Source organism: Telopea speciosissima, chromosome 6 (assembly GCF_018873765.1).
Source record: "Telopea speciosissima isolate NSW1024214 ecotype Mountain lineage chromosome 6, Tspe_v1, whole genome shotgun sequence".
NCBI classification, from domain to species: domain Eukaryota; kingdom Viridiplantae; phylum Streptophyta; class Magnoliopsida; order Proteales; family Proteaceae; genus Telopea; species Telopea speciosissima.
The window spans coordinates 38,127,783-38,154,290 of NC_057921.1; the positions used below are offsets into that span (position 1 = coordinate 38,127,783).

General features: G+C 39.5%; 1 protein-coding gene across 5 annotated transcripts; it reads left to right on the forward strand.

Annotated features, from left to right (window-relative positions):
• LOC122664486 (thylakoid membrane protein slr0575) lies at positions 1-26,033 on the forward strand. 5 transcript variants are annotated; one of them, XM_043860323.1, is made up of 11 exons: positions 1-38; positions 2,961-3,277; positions 7,496-7,542; positions 7,628-7,730; positions 8,729-8,815; positions 21,312-21,395; positions 23,178-23,231; positions 24,008-24,088; positions 24,386-24,431; positions 24,543-24,598; positions 25,903-26,033. In XM_043860323.1, the coding sequence occupies exons 2-10, from the start codon at positions 2,975-2,977 to the stop codon at positions 24,596-24,598; spliced, it is 861 nt and encodes a 286-aa protein (XP_043716258.1). In that variant the 5' UTR covers positions 1-38; positions 2,961-2,974; the 3' UTR covers positions 25,903-26,033. The 5 variants fall into 5 exon arrangements, with proteins under 5 accessions (XP_043716258.1, XP_043716255.1, XP_043716257.1 ...); XM_043860320.1 differs by having other exon boundaries at positions 24,543-24,606; positions 25,886-26,023; XM_043860322.1 differs by having other exon boundaries at positions 25,886-26,023.
• The last annotated feature ends 475 nt before the right edge of the window (positions 26,034-26,508 follow it).

Sequence of the window (26,508 nt, forward strand, 5' to 3'; positions counted from 1 at the left end):
TAGAGGGGACTGAGAGAGTGGTTAAAGAGGGAGAGAGAGTTAGTGGGAGCTGTTGCCGCTTGATTCTGTTCGAGCTGAGGTGGATGACCTGAAAGAGAGATTTGAAAATGGTCGGATAAACTCGAGATTTACTCGTGGTAACTCCGATGATTAAGCTAGCTAGAACTAGGCAACAATAAATGTGAGTGAAATATGATACGAGTAATAAGTGTGAATACCTATCTCTGTCAGACACTATTCCTTATATAGTCTGGGTCGGTTTGTATTATGATCCGACTGAGTGGATGGTGAGCTATTATAGCTGCCTAAGTTAGGTCGATCGTGTTGAATCGTTTTCGAAGAGAATAGAAGATATGATATTTTTTGGTACATTAATGACAAGGGATCCACAGGGTTGTATGTAGTTCAGAGGACTCTTCAGGTATGTTGACACCTATACAAGTATATTTTTGCATATATCAGGAAAGAAAGAGAAAGTGGGTTCTCTCGATCCTAGCCAACAAAAGGGTAAGGGGGGCTTCTTGGTTAAACAAGGAGAAGGAGAGGAGAGCATTGGGTAATGGGGTTGAGAGAGATATAGACAGGGTAGTGGGAGGGGTGTTCAAGCCTAGGAGTGGGGGACTCCAAGGCCAAGGGGAGGGGGTGAAGAACTGAAGATTGCTATTGCTATGGGTGCGTTGTGTTGGAAGTGAGAATGAGAGATGGTGAGGGTGGTGGGGAACTGAAAAAGGGGTATGAGAGAGAAATCAATTAGGTCTTTTTTTTTTTTTATTAAGAGCTTGTATAATAGGGGGGGATTAGGGGATGGGGATAGGTCCCACGGTGGTTTGAACTCATGACCTCTTATTTGAGGAGTTGTTCTTTTGCCAACTGAGCTGACCTCTTGGGGTAATCAATTAGGTCTTTAGTTGAGGTGAAAAATGATGCCGTACTCCCTGAGTGCCTGAATAGAATCTTTTTACTGTAAACTTTGGATAACGATATCTTTTGATCCACAAGCAATCTTCACGTTCTAGGTATCGTTGGAAAAGTCTTGAGAAGTATTCGATGTATGAATTGGGTAAAGATTTGGTCATGAACAAGATCAAAAGGGGTTTGTGGCACTTGGAGCTGATAGGCAATAATTCACATAATGTGATGGCTAAATGAAATCGCATTTGTACCATTTTTTAGGATATAATTTCTAATGATGAAACACAAAGTTTGAGACTAATTTGAGAAGATTTGGAGGTTAAATTAATGGTAGGGAAATTTCGATCATTTTACTAAAAGAAACCCTATAAATTCTGAGACTAAGATTTTTGACCAGATTTCGAAAAACACTAGTCATCGCTATTGGTATTAATTCCAAATTGACAAATTTCAGTGTCTACACCCCCATTGAAGTACTCAAGCTTGAGAAACAAATAGAAAAGAGATAGACAAGAGTGGGAGACTTCAAAAAACAGTGTAATTTCCACTTGAACAAGAAGGTAATTATATTATGAGAATTACACTCATACAAATGTATACAAGATTAGCTATGCAAAAGGGAGAAGCCTTGTCAAGTAAAAGTGATAGTTCACAGTTCACCGGAGCAGTTTTTTTTTGCGTAAATAGCAGAAAACTATTGCAGATCAGAGTTCAAGATCTCGTCTCATCTCGCCATTTAGGGTAGGTCGAGATTTTCAAAATATCCAAAATTTATTAAAATTTCGCCACCATATTTCGACAGTCCATCTCGGTGGGTTTTTGGCTATATTAAGGCCTGATACTTCATGTACACACTTATTAAGCTAAATAAACACATTTAAACCTTCATATTACAAAAAAATAAACTTAAAGTGATGTTTTGGGTTTACACCCTTGATTGATAGTATACGATCAGACCCTGATGTATAAATAGTTAAATACACATTGTTTAAGCAATATATTGAAATTTCGTGGACAGTATACGATCGGACCCTGATGTATAAATAGTTAAATACACATTGTTTAAGTAATATATTTGTTGGAATTTTTTCCAAATAATAGATGTGGGATGGGATTTAGTCCCACATCGATTACGGAGAAGTGTTTTCCTTTGGTTTATATATGATTGTGTGCTATTATCACATGTTATGTTTGGAAAGGGTTGTACGGCGCACTTGCGAGCGAGGACGGTGACCATCCGAGCTCGTGCGCGTGCGTGAGGAGCAATGTGGCGCTTTGATGGTGCATTTTGCACTTCGTAGTATGTCGCCTTAATTTTTTTGGGATCGATGGTGTCTGATCAAAGGGTGCCGAACAGGTCTCGTGGGCTTATAAATGGGCCACGAATTCTCTCAGTCCAATATAACAAAAATTTCTCTGATAGCTTCAAGAGGTTACTGATTCTACAACCAGTAATCTGTTTTAACCTGATTTATCTTGGGAAGCAGGTTTGCTGCAACCCTTTGCAGGAATAGGAGGGTGCAAATACTGTCTTAAGAACAGAACGACCTCGTTCGACTCAGGCCATCTTTCTGTCCTTTTCCTTTTGATTTCAATATTTCTAACAATCATCAGTAAAGAAGTATTCCCTTCCTTTTGATTAAGTAATATATTGAAATTTCACGAAATTTCACAAAATATACCAAAATTTAGACCTTTTTTTATTTCGTATGGTCATCTCGTTTCAACAGTATCGAAATATCCAAAACATACCAAAATATTAACGGTGTATCGCAAGATTTTGAACCATGCTGCAGACATCCACTGATAACAAAATATTACGGTGTAAAGGGAGAGAGGTTGGCCAATTTTGTTTAGTTTCCGCATATAATTTGGCCTCAGGTTGTTCCCTTTTCCAACATAAGTAAAAACAGTGGTCTGTGGTCACCCGCGTAATCTCTCAATTTTTGGTGGTTAAGAGCGTGCCATTCGTTTTGGGCTTTGAATGGTATCCACTTGTCCTCCTACAGAGATGATAGAATGAACTGACCGAGTAGCCAAACGGTAAGCAGAGAGAGAGAGCATGGCAGGAGCCGCAGCAGAAGCACTAGGAGGAGGAACCATCGTTTGCTGGTGCCACTCAGCCATCATCAGGGATCGCCGATTCATATTCTCCCTGGATTGTCCCGCAACAAATGCTCCCTCTCTTATCCGTTTGAGGTCAAGAAGCTTAGGGAACAAAGCCCATTACTCTCCTGCGAATGCCAAACCCCATCAGCGTAGACTCGTGTTCCTATCCAGAGCCGCTGATTCAACACAGTCCCCTTCCCCTGCTTCCACCGCCGGCAAGGCCATTGTCCCAGACGACGAATTCACACTTGCTAAGGTCTCTCTCTCTCTGAAAACTGTCTTTGTTAGTCATTTTTGTGGTTTACTAATCCTTGTATTAGCTGGGAATGGTCTTAATCTGAGGAACTTAAGATGAGTAGATGGAAATTCTAGAATAGTGATACCGGAGAATACTTTAAACTGAAAAACATTCACATGCAAAAGCAACAGAGGATGATTCCTTTTGAAGTTTCAGCGCTACAATTAAGCATAGAATTGTAATGAAACTTAGGAGAAATTATTGGCTGTGTAATTAAAGGTAATATCAGATGAGGTGATAAATGAAATAAAAGGGTGCTCCAAACAAACAATGATCCCTCAAATACTCAAACAGGAAATATTATTGGGATGAAGTTTCATTTATTATCAATCTGATGTTGTGAAGCCACATTTTCTGTAAAACCTAAACAAAAGAATAGCTGTTGATAATTGTGATAAGCACATATTCATCCAAAAAAAAAAATTAGCACATACATGTTCATTTAACTAGAGAAGGATCTAAAAATTACTCTTGACATGAGGGATTTAGAAAAGTGGGGGTGTAAAGAACTTGATTTATCTCCTGATCCTACACAACAAGATGAGATGAAGATATTAGATTGGATTAGTAGTTGCTAATGCCATTAGGGATCCAAGATCCATTAGTCCTAGAAGGTGCTAGTGTGTTGCACTGGTAAAGCCTGTAGGTGTCATCCCTTAGGCCTGGAATTGGATCCGATCTTCATTCCCCTCCCCCTCCAGAAAAAAAATACAGCTTTCTCCTCCTCGGAAGAGAGAAAAGAAAGAAAAAAGTTCCAATTGTCCTGCTAGCTGAACATCTAATCCATTCATTCATCAGCAGAAGCTCTCTTACCAAATCTGCAGCATCAGTTACCGCAATACCGCCATTGATCAACAATCCAGGTTACTTCAACGTCTCCACCAGGAGTATGTGTTTGTTGAAGGACATTTATCAAAGGATTCAAAGCCATGTATTAGTTTGTCAAGGATAGTGTTATTTTGATGTAGATAAGTCACTTGGGGCTTATTTTAGTTGAAATAAGCTTTGGGTTGGGTCATATATGTATTGGGACTTTGATCCCCATGGGTTTATTTTGTAATTGGCCAATTTAATGAGCCTAAAATAGGAGTAGAAAGTAGGAAAACAGGATTTACTTCCTTATTTTAGTTAGAGTCCTATTTTGAGTCTATTTTCTTTACTATTTCACTTTCTTAGTCAATTTATGTTACCTTATTAGTTAAGGATAAGGTTAGGCCTTTCCTTTTGTCTTAAGTCTATTTTTGAGTCTTCTATATAAGTTTGTAAGGGAGGCCAGCATGGTACACAAATTTGATTAATGAAATATTGACTTCAGCTTTTGTGAAAATCCTGAGATAGGTTGGGTGAGATGCCCAGGCTGAGATAGCCGTTCCCTTCCCCCATCTCCTTCCATCTGTTCTTGATTCCACACCCGAATTTATGTTAAATCTAGTTCAAGAGTGCTACAAGCTTCTGGGAGTTTCTATACATCTACAATATCATTCAATTGCAGCTCCAATGGCTTCAACAGATTATTAATTTTATGGGATTCTTTCTTTTGGTTATCTTTTGAGATCTAATCATTCTTCTCCAACTAATTTTGAGATCCCATTGTTCTCTTTCTTGTTCTTTGATCATTTGAGTTCCCATTGTTCTTTTGCTTCCCTCATATAATTTTAGTTCCCATTGTTCTCTTGATTCCCTCATATAATTTCTTATTTATTGGAGAGTTTTCTATTTGGTCCTACCTGGGATTAGATCTATTCAGGTTCTAGTCTTACATTATATTTATTGAAGATGATTCATGTCTCAGAGTCCTTTTTTGCTCATTGTAAGTTGGCAAGAGACGAATGGAGTTTTCTCCTATTGCATATTGTGGTGTCTTGGACCGATCCAAAGACTCTAAAGATTTCAGTTCTTGACCCTTCATACTCTTTGATGCTGAGGAGAAGATTCTTTGGCAGGTTGTTCCTTTCAATCTTGGAAATTGCTTTTTTTTTGGGGGGGGGGGGTTGAATAAATAATTCATTACCAAAATCCCAAAACGGGGAGGGAAAAGAGGGGAGAGGGAGAAAACACAGGAGGGGAAAGGAGGGGGGCTATACACAACACCTAGCCCTAAGAGGAAGGGACAGGAGGCTGGATCAGGGAAGTAGGTAAACCCCAGGAGACAACAATACACCTGTTCTTTGGGAATCAAAACAGAATGGTGAGGTAACAAGTAAAGCTTAGAGCTAACATCAAAGATGATGGCTTTCCAAACCAAGTCAAAAGAACGGGAGTTGGAGGTCCAGCTTCGAAGATTCTGCTCCATCGAGATGTGAGTGATGGTGGCACCAAACACAAGCTTGCCTACAGTATCACAAATAGAGTTATCTGAGAAGGTCATGTCCATCCAAAGCCACTCCCTTGAGAAGGGAAGGATTCTTCTGTGACATGGCCAGCAACTATCCACGGCCTTTTTCCAAACTGAGGCTGCGAAGGGGCAAGAGAAGAAAAGGTGATCAATGTCCTCCAGGCCATTCCAACAGATAACACAAGAGGGGGAAACAGGCATCTGTCTTCGGAAGACGAAGGACTAGGTGGAAAGGCAGTGGGTAAGGGCTCTCCAAACAGTGAAGCTATGATAGGATATATGACCCTTAAACCAAACTGGCTTACTTCAAAGGATGGTGGGGGCACGAATTCTAACAAAGTTCCAAGCTGAGAAGGAGCTAAATAGGCCATTAGAAAAGGGGAGCCAGGAAATAGAGTTAGATACGGATGAAGGGGTAGCCGGGAGGAGGGGGGAAGGGAGGCACAAACTGAGGAAAGGGCAGGGGGGAAGGGAGGAGGGACAGACCAAGTGCCATGGAGGATGATGGAGGCAACAGGGGAGTGCTTAGGAATTCCGGAGGAGTAAACCAAGTGCCGTGGGAGATGATGGAAATTGGTATTTCATTGGAGAGGAATAGGAAAATCTATTATGATTTCTGTGGGGCCACTTCAAAGGATTCGATCAGAAATGGCACAATAACAGAGTCTGGTTAGTCTGTTAGTTGCCATCGTTGGTATCCTGTCCTTGTGTCTATGTCACCTGAACATTATACCTTGAATTTCTTCTCAAAGGTGATGATCCCTCTAGCTTCTGATGAAGACGGTGGTGGTGCAAATACAAAACTGGCGGATTAAGCCACCAGCCTTGAGGCACCAGGATCCTGGCTTTGTTCAAATAGTTGTGCTGCCTCTTGTTATCTAGGCATCATCTTGATGAGCTTGCCACTCTTGTCTTCTAGGCATTGAAACCTGCAACCCCTCTGTCAACTAAGTAGAATGGATTGCAAATACAAGTTGTAATCCTCCACCCCCCAACACAGGGAAAAAAAAAATAAAGGAAAGAAAAAACCTTTTCTACGCCCTACTCTGCCTTTGGCCAAAGGTAGAATAATTTCCACGTGGTATTGAGGTGGGTTATCATAGAGGGTGGGCCTCGGCACAATGGTAAGGTTGCTCTATTGCAACCTGGTGGTCGCGGGTTCAAACAAGGAAACAACCTCGACACGAAAAGTAGGGGTAAGGCTGCGTACATATTCCCCTCCCCAGACCCTGCAGTAGTGGGAGCCTCATGCACTGGGACACCCTTACTTTATTGAGATGGGTTGTCATGGCACTGGATAAGTGTCACATCTGGGGCAAAAAATACTTTGAGCCGTTCTATGTCACCGTCTTTGCATGTCCCTTCAAATACATGATCAAGGATGAACTACCGCAAAACCTTTTAATGGCTATAATAATATTATTAAAACAGGGGTTGTATGACAGTCTGAAAGAGAAAAGAAAAGGGTTTCCTTATGTGCCTTGCTGGTTTCTTGTTTAAGTCATTTTCGTAATTAGTGTAGCATTAAAATTGCAAGCATGAGAAAGAAAATTTTGGATTTCCTTTCTTTACATTGTACACCATGTCCCTATTTTTTATCCGTGTATTTCTACTGTTGTCTTAAATGTACCTGTCTAAAGATTTCTTTATGAGAATTAGAGATTGCAAGTGACTGAATCGGCCATGAACTCTGACATGTTTCACTATAACTTTTAAGATGCCCTAATGAACTAAGTGACATCATTTCTGTTAACACAATCTGCTAATCATGAATTTGTTTACTTTTCCTACACTTGAAAAGTATCTGGTCAATGAAATGATATGGTTGTCAAATTTGGCAGGTCTCGTTTGGGGTAATTGGACTATCTGTTGGGATTACACTTCTTTCGTAAGTTTCCTTTTATTTTTTGGGCTAACCAGATATTCTGAAAATATTCTAGTTTTAATGTATCACTTCACTTGCTGATCTTCAGGTATGGTTTTGGGGCATACTTTAATATTCTCCCTGGGTCTGAATGGTCAGCATTAATGTTAACATATGGCTTTCCTCTTGCAATAATTGGTATGGCTCTTAAGGTAAATTTCTTACATGTAATATAGATTTTCTTTTGGATGATGGATGAAAATGTTCTACTAAAGGGCGGAAATTCTGGTCTAGCCTATATTAAATGAATTCTGCCTAGTGGATTACCTGTTCCTGATGGATAGATTTCAGATTATGATAATGGGTGTTCAGTGTAACACTTCTGGATATATTTTATCTTATACCATGTTCCTTACCTGCACATATAAGTTAACGTCTATTTATATTATTAGATATACTTTTTCTTTGTAGGAATGCTAGGTATTATTTATGCCATTGTACAGGTGTATACGAATATATTTCATTATCTTGATAAGACACTTAACTTCTTTAACACGGTTTCAATATAAGGCTGAACTCATGAATCTTATTTTCTCCGAATTCAACTTCTGGTACCTCTATCTGATTATGATGGTTGTGGCTTTAAGAATGTAATGCAGGCTTTAAAGTAGCTTTTTTACTAAAGTAGTTGTTTAAGCATTAATTTTCTCTCTTTTTTCTGTACGCCTTGTTTATTCAAGTCACTTTTTTTTATAGATAATCAAAGATAGTTCTATTATCTATACATGTAATTTGTATTTGTAATTATTCCTTATTTCTTTATATCATCTTTATTCATGCATCTCTATGGGAGAACCACAGTGGATCGTGTCTGATCGCATATTTCTTATCAGAATAAGACCTCAAGCTATCTTTAAGATTCATCTATATGATTTTATGTTGCATACTCTCTCTCTTATGTTAGTAATAAGTCTTTGTACTATGCCATGAAACGTTGTGGTGATTTGTTGACTTTCATCTTGTCTAGTGCTATTTCTCTTCATTTAAAAAATAAACAATTAAGCGAGCTGTGTCCAGTCCCATTCTATTGGTTCTTCTGTGTTGTTGCGTTGGCATGAACTCAAAGCTACGTCACCTTAGGGATGCTATTTCTATGGTAATTAGATTTGTTATTCTTATTTCGTTCAGCTTGGCCTTCTCCATTTTGCAGTATGCAGAACTCAAACCTGTACCATGCTTAACTTATTCAGATGCTCAAATGTTGAGGGAAACATGTGCTACATCTATTCTTAAACAGGTACTTGAAAAGTACAATCTGGTACATGAACTTATGTCCATTCTAGTTCTAGTTTATATTTATGAAAAGTTATGTCCCCTCTCTATCTAATTCATAGCTCAGAGAAACTCTAGAATACAATTAACAAATGATGATATGATTTTTACTGCAACAATTTCATTTGATCAGTTGTCTGTATATGGGAAATTATTGAGTATTTCAACTTTGCCAGCCTGATTGTCTCAAATTAGAAGGGTTTCCCCCCCCCCCCACCCTGTCGCAATTCCATCAGGGAATATTGTCTGGTCATTAGGACTGTTAACCAAATGGTTGTTATTGTCTTATTATTGTAGGCACCATTAAGCTGAAGTTGAAATTGTGGTTCAGTACAACAGGAAGAGAAAGAAGAAACCTCAAGAGAAACTTAGAAGGAAAGCAATAGTATTTTCTATGGCAACTTTGAGGCATTCTCTTAAGTTCTTTTTGCACTGTGAAGAAATAGCATTGCTAAGATCAAGCGAGTCACCAACATGCGTATCTGAAATAAAAATATAAAAAAAGCCAAATTACTCCCATAAGTATATGAAAGAATTAAGAATCAAATGGAATGATTTCCTACAGAAATTGACAAATGTCTATTAAAGTTAATGAATGATATATTATTGTTTTAAATTGCTCAAAAATCTTACCTTTTTTTTTCGTTCAACAGGCCAAAATTCATAGTTATAATGTGGAGAACTAAACACATCCGCCATGACACTGAAGATGTTATCAAACAGTATGAACTGTAGCAACATTGAATATCATTTCTAATCAGAAGTCTAATTTATTGTAGCATTTCATGGGGGATTTATTCCAAGTCCATACCCTTTTAGTTTATGAATGCAGAGTCTAGATGATAATCAACATATTATGGGTTCCTAGCAAGTTTAGGCTCAAGTTGCTTTCTCTAAACAGGAAATTATATGTCTACAGCATTCAATGTCAGAAACTGATCAAAGAAAGGGAAAAGACAGAAAACAATAGGGAAGAGAGAAGAATAGAAGAGAAAAGAAAAGGAAGAGAAGGAGATTGTGAGTGGGGGAAAAATACCCATACACAGTTCAAATAATAACAAAAGATTCACAAGAACACTTGGGGAGAGAATCGATTTCTTTCCCCTTTATTTACTAACTTGTGAGATAGCATGTAAGATTACATCAATACCCCCACACTAACATAAAAATACCTAGTGAGGTAAAATTGTTCAGTTTTAGAGAGGAAGGAGAAGAAGGAAAAGAGAGGGAAAGAGAAGAGCACATACGGTTGTGTTTAATCTCATATGTCTCAAACTAGAGACAAACTTCCTTTTATTGAAAAAGAATAACTAATTATACAGGGGCCCCTAGCCTTATACAAATAACAGAAGAAACATAAAATACATGTGGTTATGTACAAGAATACCCTTAAACTCCTATTCTTAAAGTCCTTTGGTGAAGATATCGGCCACTTGTTCATTCGTCTTCACAAAAGGGGTGCAGATGGTCTTTGACTCAATTTTTTCCTTGATAAAATGTCTATCAACCTCAACATGCTTGGTCCTATCATGTTGCACTGGGTTGTGGGCAATACTTATGGCTGCCTTCTTGTCACAATATAAACTCATAGGTTTGATAGTCTCAAATCCCAATTCCTGAACAAGTCTCTTCAGCCACAAGACTTCACACACTCCGTGAGCCATAGCTCTAAATTCTGCCTCAGCACTTGACCTAGCCACCACAGGTTGCTTCTTACTTCTCCAAGTAACCAAATTCCCACCAACAAAAGTACAGTATCCCGAAGTGGATCTTCGATCAGAAATAGATCCAGCCCAGTCAGCATCAGTGTATGCTTCGATCCTCAAGTGACCATTTCTAGAGAAGAGAAGACCTTTTCCAGGGCGTGACTTTAAGTATCTGAGGATCCTATACACTGCATCAAGATGTCCCATTTTGGGTGCATGCATAAACTGACTTACCACGCCAACAGCATAGGCTATGTCCGGTCGGGTAAGGGAAAGATAGATTAGCTTGCCTACTAATCTCTGATATTTTTCAGCATCTACAAGGGGCTCACCACAATCTTCTCTTAGTTTGTGATTCTGATCAATAGGAGAGAAGGCTGGTTTACACCCTAAGTACCCTGTCTCTGTAAGTAGATCAAGGGTAAACTTCCTCTGACAAACACTGATCCCTTGCTTGGATCTTGAAACTTCAATCCCCAGAAAATACTTCAATGGACCAAGATCTTTGATCTCAAACTGCCAAGCCAAGTAAAGTTTAAGCTTTGTGATTTCAGCCTCGATGTTCCCCGTGACCACAATGTCATCAACATATACAATAAGAGCTGTAATAGTGTTGCCCTTCCTTTGTATAAACAAAGTGTGGTCAGCTTGACTTTGGGTGTATCCATTCTGTAGAATAGCTTACCTAAACCTCTCAAACCAAGCCTTAGGAGATTGTTTAAGGCCATAAAGAGATTTCCTGAGACGACACACTTTTCCATTACCACTAGGATGCTTGAACCCAGGGGGAGAGTGCATGTAGACTTCTTCTTCTAAGTCACCATGTAAGAAAGCATTCTTTACATCAAGCTGGTATAATGGCCAATCAAGGTTTGCAGCCATTGAGAGGAGTACCCAAATAGAGTTATGCTTGGCCACTAGAGCAAAGGTTTCCTGATAATCAATGCCATACACCTGGGTATAGCCCTTAGCAACCAGTCTTGCCTTATATCTCTCTACAGTACCATCAGACTTGAACTTAACTGTGAATACCCATCTGCATCCAACAGGAACTCTCCCCTTTGGGAGTTCAACAAGATCCCAAGTGTGGTTCTTCTCAAGGGCCACCATCTTGGTATTCATTGCTTCTCTCCATTTTGGATCAGCCATGGCCTCTACTACATGCTTAGGAATAGAGATGGAGGAGATAGCCATTGTGAAGGCAATACCTGTAGGGGAGATAGAATCATAGGAGACAAACTTGGCAATGGGATTAGTACAAGCTCGAGTTCCTTTGCGGTGAGCAATTGGAAGATCTAAGTCTGAGGGTGTAGGAGTAGAGGAAGGTATACCTGTCTCAATGGATGGAGGCTCAGGATGAGGAGACGAAGGAGGATTTTGGCAGGTCTTCTTTATAGGGAGCCATGAAGGAGGATTTCTCTTGTCCTTTGTATACATAAGTAGCTCCCCCTGTTCTCTGTTCACCTCTACACTCGGAGACTCCCCCTCAACAACAGTATCCTCGGACCTTTCTTTCCTTTGTCAATCTGAAATAGGGAAATAGGGACGAGAGAGGGGGAAGGAAAGGATAGAAACTCAGGAGCCTCTTCAACCTCACTACCATGACACTCCCCCTGAAGAGGTGACTGAAAATACGGGAGATGCTCAAAGAAAGAAACATCTTTGGAGAGAAGCCACCGACGGGTAGGAGGGTGATAACATGTGTAGCCTTTGGAGGTAGAGGAATACCCAAGAAAGATGCACTTCAAGGACTTAGGATCCAATTTAGTGTGGGCAGATTTGCTAAGATGGACATAGCAGATGCAAACAAAGACCCGTGGGGGAAGTGAAAAAGAAGAAGAACGTGAGGGTAAGACCTCAAGAGGTACTTTGAAGTTCAAGACACTGGAGGGCATATGATTGATAAGAAAGACGGCAGTGAGTAAGGCATCGGACCAAAAGGTTTTTGGAACATGCATTGTAAACCAAAGAGACCGGGCTACTTCCAGCAGGTGGTGGTTTTTTCTTTCAGCAACCCCATTTTGTTGAGGGGTATCAACACAAGCCACCTGGTGGATAATGCCATGGTCAGAAAAAAAGGACTCCAAACCACCACACATATACTCTCCACCTTTATCAGAGCGGACAATCTAAATACGAGTTTGAAACTGAGTGTAAACCAACTCAAAAAAATTTTAAACGCAACATAGACATCACTCTTTTGTTTCAAGAGATAAACCCAAGTAACTCCAGAGAAGTCATCAATAAAGGAGACAAAATAGCGGAAGCCACGTAAAGAAGTAACAGGGGAAGGGCCCCAAACATCAGTATGAACAATGTGAAAAGGTGAAATAAATCTATTGCTAGAAGATGGATAAACTGTCTTACAACTTTTTGCAAAAAGACAAGGTTCACAATGAAAAACATGATTGACAGGAAAAGAGGTAAATAAATGTGGCAACATTTTTCTCATAACAGAAAAGGAAGGATGTCCCAAACGCTGGTGCCAAAGCAAAATGTCCTCCTGTCTACGTCCGCCATGTTGCCCACACATAAGATTGAGCTGTCGTCACAGGGGAAGCACAAGTGTCCAGAACATATAATCCATCAGTCTCACGTCCACTGCCAATCACCCTCTTCGACACCAAATCCTGAAAAAGACAATGGGTAGGAAAAAAGGTGACAAAGCAGTTCAAAGATTTAGTCAATTGGCTAATGGAAAGAAGATTAGTGGTAAAGTTGGGAACATGAAAGACAGACTTCAAAGGGATAAGTGGAGTAACTTGGACATCTCCCTTACCCGAGATGGAAGAAAGGGAACCATCAGCAATTTTTACCTTATCTTTTCCAGAACAAACTGAGTAGGAGTTAAAAAGCTGAGACCTACCAGTCATGTAATCCGTGGCCCCTGAGTCAATGACCCAGGGTGTGGTGGCAGATGAAGTAGAGACCTGCAGAGCCGTGGAAGTAGTGGGTGCAGTAGAGGAGGATCCATCCAAGTGTGCTACAATCCGACGAAAAGCTGCTATGTCTTCTTTGGAGAGGGAGGATGAATCAGACTCATGAACCCCAACATGGACTTTAGGCCCATTCTTCTTCGGTCCTTTCTGTCCTCCAGATGCAGTAGAGGGTGGTTTCCCATGAAGATCCCAACAAAACTCCTTCTTGTGCCCAGACTTGCCACAATAGTCACAGGAGAATCGGCCTCTACCAGCCCCCTTAGTGAAGGGAGGACGGTCCTGTGGAGTGGATGAAATAAGAGCAGAGCGCTCAATAGTGGGAGTGGTCTCCATAGCACTTCTACGCGCCTCCGCACTCTGTAAATAACCACACACCTCCTCCAGGGAGGGAAGACTTGGTCGGCCAAGTATCTGTACCCGTATGGGTTCAAACTCAGAGTTAAGACCTCCAAGAAGGAACAGGACCCTCTCCTTCTCAAACAACTGATGCACTTTAGGCTCATTAACAGGACACAGCTGGAGATCTCTGTAGTGATCATACTCCTCCCAAAGTCCCACAACAAGGCTATAGTACCCAGAGATACTTTTGTCACCCTGGCGCAGGCTAACAATCTATTGAAGAAGTTGATAAACCTTTGTAGAGTCCCCCACTCTATAAAAAATACGAGCAACACTATCCCAAATATCTTTGGCTGTCTCCTTGCTCATAAACCTTCTTACAATCTCCGGCTTCATTGAAAAAATGAGCCAAGTCATCACAAGGGAGTTCTCGGTTTCCCATTTAGAGTAACCTGGATCATCAGAGGAAGGGGCCTTAAAGCTCCCAGATATATATCCCAACTTCCCCCTACTTCAAAGGATAAGCTTCATTGACCGTGACCAATCCAAGTAATTGTTACTATAAAGCTTAACAATGGGGAGCTGAACATTTGGATTCTCATATGATGGAGGGATTGGCAAGGCTGCTGTAACAGTGGGAAGTTCAGATGTCTCAACAGTTTTTTCACCCATTGTGGTTTCAAAACAAACACTTGAGAGGAGCAATCAACAGCACTTCAAGCACGAACAATAGATTCCCAAGTAACAGCAGCAAAAAACAGAGGTAACCTAGACAAAAAAAGCTTGAAAAAGCTTGTAGAGCCTCACACAAACAGCAAACAGCAGCGGAGTAGAAAAGAAAAGTCTTCCTTACCAAGAAACGACAGTGGGTAGTCCAAAAAAGCTCCCAAACAAAGCTCTATTGAAGAGCTATTGCCAATCCCACACTCTGGCTGGCGGAAAACAGGGCAGAACAGTCCTGGCCGAGATTCACTCCTGTCCCTTGGATGCTCCCAACTGGCTTGAGATGACACAATGGGAAGAAAGGTAACCTCCAAACGAAACTAGAGCACTTGGTTGCTCTCCATTTGGATGAGAACCGAGAGAGAAAACCGATCTGTGAAGAACTGCAGGTTGGAGCTCAAACTCCAGCAACAACCAAGAGAGGAAACCACCTCTTGGCCTACTAAACACCCTTCTAACACCTTCAAACTCCAGGAAGAGTAGGCTCTGATACCATGTTCAGTTTTAGAGAGGAAGGAGAAGAAGGAAAAGAGAGGGAAAGAGAAGAGCACATACGGTTGTGTTTAATCTCATATGTCTCAAACTAGAGACAAACTTCCTTGTATTGAAAAAGAATAACTAATTACACAGGGGCCCCTGGCCTTATACAAATAACAGAAGAAACATAAAATACATGTGGTTATGTACAAGAATACCCTTAAACTCCTATTCTTAACAAAAATATAAGTTTATTTAGCAAAGTACCCATAATAACCTTAACTACAAATAAATGTCATACATGCTCAGCTTGCTCAAGAGTGTACTAAATTGGAGAAAGTTAACCCCTTTGGTAAAGATATTAGTAAACTGGTCTCCTGTCTTCACAAAAGGAGTGCAGATGTAGCCAGATTCATTTTTTCTTCTATGAAATGCCAATCAACCTAAATGTACTTGTACAGTCGTGTTGCACAAGATTGTGAACTATACTTATAGCAGTCTTGTTGTCACAAGTCTTGTTGTCACAATACAACTGCATGGAACCCTCAGTATCAAACTCCAATTCTTAAACTAGCCTTTTCAATCGTAGAAACTCACAAACTCCATGAGCCATGGCTCTAAATTCTGCTTCTGCACTAGAGCTAGCCACAATAGACTATTTTTTGCTTCTCCAAGTAATCAAGTTACTACTTACAAATTTGCAATATCCTGATGTAGACCGGTCATAAAAATGCCAATCAACCTCAATGTGCTTTGTACAGTCGTGCTGCACAAGATTGTGAACTATACTTATAGCAGTCTTGTTGTCACAATACAACCGCATGGAACCCTCAGTATCAAACTCCAATTCTTGAACTAGCTTTTTCAACCATAGAAACTCACAAACTCCGTGAGCCATGGCTCTAAATTCTGCTTTTGCACTCAATCTAGCCACAAGAGACTATTTTTTGCTTCTCCATGTAACCAGGTTACTACCTATAAATTTGCAAAATCTTGTTGTAGGCCTTCCATAAAAAACAGATCCTGCCCAATCAGCATCAGTGTAGCCTTCAATTCTGAAATAGTTGTGTCTGTTGTACAATAGCCCTTTTCCTGGGCTGAACTTCAAATACCTGAGGATGCGATACTCAACATCCAAATACCTACTCTTAGGAGCATGCATAAACTGATTCACTACCCCAACAACGTAAACAATTTCAGGATAAGTCAGTGAAAGATAGATCAACTTCCCTTCTAATATTTAATGCTTCTCTGTATCGATTAGGGGTTGTCCACAGTCTTCACCTAACTTGTGATTTTGATCAATGGGTGAGTCTACTAGTTTACAGCCCAACAATCTGCTCTCCTTCAACAAATAGAATACAAACTTCCTCTAACAGATATTTATCCCATTCTAGGACCTTGACACTTCAATTCCCAAGAAATATTTCAAGGTTCGAAGGTCCTTAATCTCAGATTGTTGAGCTAAATAAGACTTATGTCTCTTTATCTCTTTCTAGTCATTTCAAGTGACCACAATCTCATCTACAAAAATGATAAGAGTTGTAATAGTATCATTATCTCGTTGGGTAGATATAGTCAAACCTGACTCCGAGTGTCTCTATATTTTCAGTATAACTTGTCTAAACCTCTCAAACCAAGCCTGAGGGACTGTTTGAGGCCATATAAGGCTTTCATAAGACGACTGACTTACCCTTTAGCTGAGGGAAACTTAAACCCTGAAGGGGTCCGCATGTGCACTTCCTCTTCTAAGTCATCATGAAGGAATACATTCTTCACATCTAGCTAATATAGTGATCAGTCTAGATTGGCTGCCAATGATAAAAGGGCTGTGATCAAATTGTGTTTAGCCACTAGGGAAAATATCTTATTATAGTTAATTCTTAAACTAGACTGTATCCGTTGGCCTCCAATCTTGACTTATATCTCTCAAAAGTGCCATCTAATTGGTAAATGATTGAGTAGACCCATCTGCATCCAACTGTAACCCTTCCCTTTGGAATATCAACAAGCTCAGGGCCACCATTTCCTCACTCATAACGTCCTTCCACTTTGAGTCAGACATGACCTCAGTGAGATTATTGGGAATAAAAGTTGAAGAAGAGCAATTGAGAAAGCAAAGCACGCAGGAGAGATTGCATCATAAAAAACAAACTTGACTCTGAGATTAATACAAGCTCTTGTTCTTGTCGGAACAACAATGAGAAGATCTAACTCAGAAGAAATGGAAGGAGTATTATTACTTGACTCAGAAAGGTCAGTCAGGATGAGGATTCTTGGCAGGTCTTCCTTTCCCTTCTTGTGTATTCTTCCCTTCTTGTGTATTCAAGTAGCTCCTCCTCGTCAACCTTCTCAATGTTAGGTTCTCCTTCAGTACCAGCTCCCCCTGGATGGTCTAATACATCAGCAACATCCACACCCTTGTACTTGCCTACATTAAAAAAAAAGGGGAATAATCAAAGGTTGAAAAGGGATGACAACAACAGTTGCATCTTTTCTTCCACTACTCTTGCCTTGAAGAGATGGTATATGGGCACATACTCAAAGAAGGTGACATATTTTGAGAGAAGCTACTTCCTAGAGGATGGATGGTAGCAATTATAGCCTTTCGTGGAAGGGACATAACCAAGAAAAATACATTTAAGAGCTTTAGGGTCAAATTTAGTCCGATCAGATTTATTAACATGCGTATAGTACACATACCCAAACACTTTGGGAGGAAGGGAGAAAGCAAAAACACGGGGAGATAAGATTTTTCTAAAGGAGATTTGAAACCAAGGATGCTAGAAGGCTTGTGATTCATCTAGAAGACGACAGTAAGGAAAGCATCAAACCAAAAGGACTTAGGGACATGCGTACCAAAATTGTAGGCTCCGAGTGACTTCCAATAAATGGTGAATTTTTCGCTCAGTTACCCCATTCGGTTGTGGTGTGTCCACATAAGAAAGCTAATGGACAATACCGTTATTTGTAAAAGAGTTTTGGAGCCGTATCACTTTTGTGTTTCAACAAGAAGACCCACATGGTGCGGGAGGTCATTAACAAATGAAACAAAATAGTGATAACCAACTAAAGAAGTAGTAGGAGTAGGTCCCCAATCAGAATGCTCAATATGAAAGGGAGTAGTAGACCAAGTACCATGGAAAGGATAATGAGAACGACGTGTTTAGCAAACAAACATGGTTCACATTGAAATATGGAATTAGAAATAGAGGAACATAATTAAGGCAATTGTTTTTTCATAACAACAAAAGAGGGATGACCCAAACGTTGATGCCAAAGCATCTTAATATTGGCTGTACTATTGTCACTTCGCCCAAAAACATATAACTGAGGATTTTTAAAAAAATGGCCTGGGGTCAAGAAAATAGAGCCTTTTCTTCTCACGTCCATTGCCAATAATCATCTTTGTCATCAAATCCTGAAAATGATAGTGAGAAGGAAAAAAGGTGACACAACAATTTAAGGATTTGGTTCAGTGGTGAAGTTTAAAATATGGCAAACAAAGTTAAGAGATATAGAAGAAGTAACTTTTACCCTATCCTTACCAAAGATAGAGGAAAGTGAACCATTAGGGATTCTAACCTTATCCCTACCTGAGCAGACAATATATGAGTCATAACACTGAGACAAAACCATCATCATTAGCTCTGGAATCAATGAACCAAGAGGAGGAAGTAGTAGAGGTAGAAGCCTGCAAAACTGAGGCTGAAGGCTTTGACAAGGTTGCTATAGGAGGAGAACTGCCCAATTGTGACATAATCCGTTGAAAAACTGCAAGATCGCCTCTTGTGAGGGATTAGCTGTCTGCATATGGTCTAGAAGGATGTCCCATGGACTCAGGTTCAGCCATCACAGTGTTAGCCCTAGTGTCCACTCTCCTGCCACCGTGCATACTAACAGGTGCTGGTCTAGGAGGACATCCATGAAAGTCCCAACAGGTTTCCCTAGTGTGCCTAGGTTTGCCACAATGGTTACATCTGAGTCTATCTCTGTCATGTCCACGGCTTGGACCTTGGCCTCTTGCTCCTGTGCCAACTCCTCTATGAGCTAGAGGCAATGGCAAATCTCTCAAGAGATGGAGCAGTTTCTATGGCCAACCTTCTAGTTTCTTCACTTTGTAACATACTTCATCCAAAGATGGAAGGGGTGCCTTATCTAAGATTTGCACCCAGATTGGTTCATACTCCGGGTTCAGACCCCCAACGAGGATCAAGATTTACTCTTTCTTAAATGTTCTATAAACCTTTGCCTCATCCTCAGGATTAGACAGTTGGAGCTTCCTATAGTGGCTATACTCCTCTCAGAGATCAACAACTGTGTTATAGTATGCAGAGATAGTCCTATCTCCCTACTTCATTTGATAATTTCAAGAGGAGTTAGTAGACCTTAGCCGAGTCACCTACTTGGTCAAAAGTCTTAGCAGTACTATCCCAGATATCCTTGGCTGTTTCCTTTTGCATAAACCTCCCACCAATCTTAGATTCCATTGAAAAAATTAACTAGGTCATAATAGTTGAGTTCTCCGTCTCCCATAGCTGATATGCTGGATCACTAGAGTGTGGAGGACAGATAGCACTTGTGATGTAACCCAACTTTCCATGACTTCACATAGGATAGTTTAACAGAGTGAGCCCAGTCCAGATGGTTGGTGTTGCCCAACTTAATAATGGATATCTGGGTATTTAGATTTTCGAGGGCAATCGGACTTCTACTTAAACCACCAGCCGGGGCTTCCATTGGTCCACTATTTCGAACATTATGTGAGGGCACACTCGGGAAGCTGGTTAGATACCCATAACCATAACGGGAGTATACACCCTACCAATACACTCCTTCCCAAAACTCAGGCAACGATTCCAGCCAGCAAATAAGTCATAAAACTTGGAAAAACTTCAATCAAATGCACATTTCAAGGTATGAGTCCATCCTCCTACAACTACATACTCCAAATAGCATAACTCACCAGCAAGTGACTATGGTTTACCTCAAATATAGCTTTCAAGGGAGAAAACAACCAGCAAACCAGAAGCTGGCGGTTCAACAGGGATGTAGAAAATCGAGTTATGAACTCACCTAGAACCACCTTCACAGCAGGGGCCTTGGGGCTTGAAAGAAAGCCCTAGGGCGATTCCAATGTTCTAGGCCCCACCTCCAACAGCTGTTTGATGAGGAAAGAAAGAGGGTCTGAACCATAAAAGCTGTCTGTACTCCCAGTTTTTCTTCTTGGTCTTCAATCTTTCATAGCTTTTGGTCTTCATTGAGTCTTCTAGTTGATGAGAAAACACCTCAAACCACTCTTCTTACATGATGCAGCCTCAGTTGGATCCCTCTACTCTTCTAGGGCTCCAAACCCAGAGGGCACAATGGAAAGACAAGATGCTGATCGACTCTCAAACCAGTTTGATACCAAGTTCAAAGTAATGAAGGAAAATAACAAGAGAGAAAAGAAGGAGAGGAAAAAGATACGCAAGAACACTTGGGAAGAGAATCAATTTCTCTTCCCTATATTTACTAACTTGTGAGATAACATGTAAGATTACATCAATACCCTCACACTAACATAAGAATACCTAGGGAGGTAAAACACAAGCTTATTTAACAAAGTACCATAATACGCTTACTACATGGACCCTTAACATACATGACTCCATTCAATTTATGATAATAAAATATGTCATAGTTACAAAAATGACATTTATGAACTTATTTATAACTTAACAATGGCAATATAAGCACATATATACATGTCTATAAATCATCCTACTTATGATGACCAAAATCTCTTATTGTGATTCGGGTGTTATCATTTTTACATTTAGAAAAAGTGGAAGTAAAACGGTAAGTTTCAATGAGAATTTGTTTTCTTCTTAATACTAGTAAATCCAGGTCACTAGGATATGTATCTTTTTTCGACGCTAGATTTCTATTGTTAATGGCTTCATTTTTGCTTCTTGATATCTACCCACAAGTCAGAAAGGTGTAGACAATCAACTTAATTGCTAAAATTGTTTTTGATTTAATCAATACAGTCTGTGATCCTAGGATGACTTAACCCCAATATATTCTATACATGCACCGTTGGTGTATGGAGTTACCCATTTAATTTTCTGAGAACCTTTTCTTTTAAATACACTTTAACTACTTGGATTTAAGTTATGGATGAGCATTCTGAAATTGACTATAACCTACGGCTACTTCTATATGATATATGCAGGTCTTCAGTTGATATTTTGAGTCTTCAATATATTGAGTGACTTTTTTGTGGAACTCATAGGTCAGAAATGATGTTATAAGATTTCGTTACGGGGATGAACAACATTTGGATGAGGCCTTAAAACGAATTTTTCAATATGGTCAGGTACATCTGTTATTGTTATTCTGTACAAGTGGGTACATGATCATTAGGATTTACTTGTTGGTGACTTGGTGTAAAATCGATTTATTAGTTAAGAACTTCAGTAATATTTCTGTTTTTTAACAAGTATTTCCATGTTGCGGTTTGAAGTACCTTCAGTTTCTTAGTGATTGCATTAGTTTGTTCTTATGCAAGTCTCTTGCTTGTGAAGTTCTAATGCAGGACTGGTTTGGGTCAAATTCTGGTTCAAACAATGGCCTCAGTTCAAGAGATGGTTCTGATCTGGTTCTTCTAGAAGCCAGATAATGTGGAGCTATTTTGGATACTTCTGAATGGCCTGCAATTCTATAATTCCTGATTTTCTGGAATTTTATCTTCACACAACTAGTGGGGCCCAGTTTGAAAGAAATTAACAAATTTCTGTTCTAGGTTTCCTGAATTTCAGGAACGTTATCTTCCAACAATCCGTGGGATCTTTTTCAGAAGTCTTTTCTTTACCATTCTAATACATTAGTTGGCTGGAATATAGAGATTTAATAACCAGACCAAATAACCGTTTGTTTTCAGTTAGGCCCTGTTTGTTTAGAGGGGAAGGTGGGGTGGGATTGTTGGGAAGATGGGACCCACATGTTGGTGGGGTTTTATTGGGTGGAAATTTTGAGGTAAAGTTACTTTTCCCATGAATAGTAACCAAAGTCCCACCAATTTGGTGGGGACTTTGGATAGGCTTGGGGTGGGAATTTGAAGTGCCACATCAGCAGACAAAGCAATTAATGATGTTCCCTTAACTTTTGTAATTTCATCACCCAGGATAACCAAACAAGGTTGGCGTGGGATTTTGAAGTGCCACATCAGCATTTTCCCACCTCACCTAAGTCCCCTCTAAACAAACAGGGCCTTATTATTCATTTAGTTGAGTGTGTTTAGGATACTCCAACATGTCTTGTGTATGTAGGTGTTTTAGTCTATTTAGACTTCATCTTTTTTTTTTTCTTCTTTACTTTTATAAATTAGGGGTGAGGCTTAACTGCTACCCCCCCCCCCCCCAAACTTATGGAATGAAAAGGAACTAGTTTGCTTTGATTTGAGGTTGCCAGCTCTTTCTTCTCTCTCCTCTCTTTTCTCTCCTACAATCTCTCTTATACTTCTTCTCTTCTTTCTCCCAATTATCTTCCCTTTCTCCTCCAATCGATAGCCTATTTTTCCATTTCTTTACTGCTGCCGCAGGCTTTGAAATAGCGCTATTCTGTTGCTGGTTTTCTCTGTAACAGCAGACCCATCTCTGTCTGATTTGCATCAGGTTTGTACTTCCTTGACAGTTTAAGCCTTTCAGGTCCTATATTGACTGAATTTCTAGTTTATAAGCTGCTTTTGCTTCTATGCCAACTCTTCATCTTCTCACTTCTGGGGACTAAGCTTCACAAAAAAGGTGGGTTTTTTTCAAAAGATTTATAGTTTTGGGATTCCAGAGTTCTTTAAAAATTAAGAAGGGAAGAAAAGTTAATGGATGATTTCTCGAGGCCTCTGTGAATAAATGCGAAACGAAATAGTTTAAATGTGAAAATGTGTTTGCCTAATATGTTCTCTTCTTTTTTTTATTTGTTTCCTTTAGCTGTCCTGTTTCTTCCTACTTATATGGCTCAAGCAAAGGGTAACTTCTGTCCTTTAATGTCACAAAGTATTGAAAAACAAATCATAATTTCTGTGCTTGTGTACTTGTGTAGTTAAAATAGTTTGAATAGATTTTATTTAACATCAATTGTTTTTATGCCTTTTAAACCTTAGGGTGGAGGAATTCCAAGGCGGAGTGCACCTATTCTACAAATGATTCGTGAAGAAGTATGATTTGGTGACTTCTGATTTCTCTTGATGTATTTACTATTGTACATGGAACAATATGTTCAGATGAATTTTTGCATATAAAGTTCCTTAACTGATTTGGAAGCTTATATTGATAAGTATTTCATTCTTGTGGGTTCAAATCTCCCCTTTTCATTTTAAACCCTTCTTTTGTGTCATGTTAGCAAAAGTAAAGTGTTTTGAGTATTTTTATGATTAGATAGCCTATTCAATTAGATGGCCGACAAGTGTAAGAGTATACTATTCAGACTTGATTTGAATAAGCTATTGCCAGGATCTAAGATGTAGTACCACAGTGAACCACTTGTTTAAATTTGGGGAGGTGTCAGTTCTCTGTTTTTCTTGACTTAATTTTCTCTCGTTTTAGTTAGTAGAATTGTTCTGGTAATTGAGTTGGGTCCAGATTCAAGTTTTGGTTGGTTCACTTGGTTGAGGTCTGGATCTATATTGTGTACTGAGTAAAATTTATGTTCTTATATAGTGTATTCTCAGCATTCCCTGTATTTAAAACTCTCAAGATTAGCACCATCCCTTTTATCTTCTGTCTTCTTTTTTTTTGGTGGGGGGGGGGGGGGGGTGGGTGGGGTGGGAGGGGGTATGGGAAGCAGATTTGTATTTCTTTGGGGTTGGTAGAAATTGAGCATTCAAATTGAAAATTTTTTATATGTAAATGAGATTTTATTGTTAAAATTGTTATAATGCCAACATGAATCCCTATCAGCTGCCTTCTTATGTTACTAGCCACTGCTTTGCAGGTCACTGAAGATGGCAAGTACTGTTTAGTACTGGTATTTGAGGCTAAAACTCTGCAATTGTCAGATTTTGAAAAGAGACAGGTTAATTAATTATCTGAACTTGCAGAAGACTATGTTTCATTGTATTCCATTGACCGAAACCTGGAGGATAAGTTTGCTTTCATTAAGAAATCATACTAAGAAATAAATAGAATCTTCCAACAACTTTATCTATTGTTTTGCTTAGACCCTTGTATTTGTGGTTCATTTCTTTAGATGGCAAGTGCAGCCTTTGGTTGACATGCAACTGATTATGGTCTTTACAATTAATCTTAAATTTCAAAAACGAGAAAACATAACTAGGTATTGATTTGCAAGTCGTTAATGATGTCTTTTCAGGCAAAATTTGCATCATTCTTTGGGCCGGGAATTACTGCTGAAGTTGGTGAGTTTTAGATGCATTATTACAAATTGTACTCAGAATGGTGAAAATGATTGATACATTGTTTATCTAAAAATATCTTCTAAATTCTGTTTTTTGAATGTATTGGTGCAGGGAAAGGCGAGAATGATCTGTATGAAGTCCGGCTTATATCCAACACAAAACTCTAGGTAGAAGAATGAAATTTTAACTTCACTTTCCTGTTTGTTTTTCTCCTTTATGTTACCTGCTTGTAAATGTCACATAATGTTTAAATCCTGCTGGATAGACAATAGAATAATATTTTGAAAAGGTCAATCAATCTGAGAAATTCATTTTGGGTTTCAAGGCTGAACTGTGGGCTGCTTTTTCCTTTTTATGAGAAAATAATGGTTATATATATATATATATATATATATATATATAAAGGGCATACCCAGTGCACGAGGCTCCCACCACTGTGGGGGGCTTGGGAGGGTCATAATGTAGGCAGCCTTACCCCTGCTTCGCAGATAAGATGTTACCTAACCGTTGCACCAAGGTCCACCCTTATATATATATATCTTTATGTCTGTGTGTGGGTCTGTCTCAGAAGAAGCGAAGCAACTGTAACATGTGGTAACACTGAATTGATGATCAGCTCAGTCCAGCACTTACTATCTTTAATGTATTTCGGCTTAGCTGATTATATTGCAGGTCCTGACCCCACTAGAATAGGTATATGATATCAGTCTCAAATAGATGCTTATTGACTAAAGAGAAATACTGAAATTGAATTCTGCAGAGAAACTGAAATAGAAGAAGAAAGATAATGGTGGGAAGAGGACTGTTCACAGTATTTAGTTTTGACCATCAAACCATAGGAAGAGAGCCATTTTCACCCGAAAACCAAAAACCAAAAACCACTCCATTAAAATTAATACAACCTGATTACAAGCTTATTTATTGGCTTGTGCTTTTCTTTCTGCTTCAATTCCTACCTCATTTCAATATTCCTGTTCCTTGAGGATTCTGTTCTCTGACTAAGTCCATTAAAATAGAAGAGGAAATCAACTCCTGTTTGGACTCAAACTTAGGTCAACTTCAACTAAGGCAGAAATTCAACTCCTAAACTACTGAAACTAAAATGCTGTACCAAACAGGACTTAAAAACTTAACCTTACAGAATATACAGAAAACATTATATATTCCTGTGCTTGGGCGTGTACTGGTGCTGTGCAGGGGCATGTACCTGCGCCCAGACACAGCCCAGCGTGAAAAGACCGGCACTGCCCCAGGTCCTTTCTGCCTTTCCAGGAGACAGCACCGGTCTCTTCACGACGGGCTGTGCCTGGGCGCAGGGACACACCCAGGCACAGCACCTGTTAGCGTTCTTTCTCCCATATAGTATATTAAAGATAGTATATGAAAATTGTTTGTGCGATTTTGTTGGACTCCTCTTCTGAAAAGTCTGAAAGTTCTCCCCCTTCTTGGAATATATTTTATTCACTTGGAGGTGAATGGAATTTAGAGTCATCTAAAATTGGGACCATATCCATCTTTCATACAAGCAAACATGAAAAAACTCAAAGGTTCAGTAAGATTTAGAACTGTGCATCACCTCCTCTCCCCAGGTTTTTTCTTGTTGAGATGTGTGATAATCAGGTCCTGTGAAAACTTGCATCCAACTTTGCCAATCCCATGTTGACTTGACACAGCGGTTTGCAACCCGTCCAAGTCAAGTTTGGGCGTTAATAGAGTAAAAAACCAGGTCAGAAAATTTCTTTGAGGGGGCTCAATTGAATCCCCTCAGAGAAATTTTCTTCGAGGCTTGTAGGGTTTGCTTTCGTAGAGGCTTTTATAAATAAATTTTCACCAAAAAATAAAAAAGATCAATTGAATCCCAGGTGCACCTAGTGCATGAGGCTCCCGCCACTGCGGGGCTAGGAAAGGTCATAATATATGTAGCCTTGCCATAGTTAGCAAAACGGAAATGACAAAAAAAATAGAAAAGGGTGGTACTGGTTTTAAATTGTAAAAAATTGCAAACGGAAAGTCAAGTAAAATTATAAAAACAAAACATAGAACGGTAGAAAATGGAATTACAAAGGAAAAAAAAAAA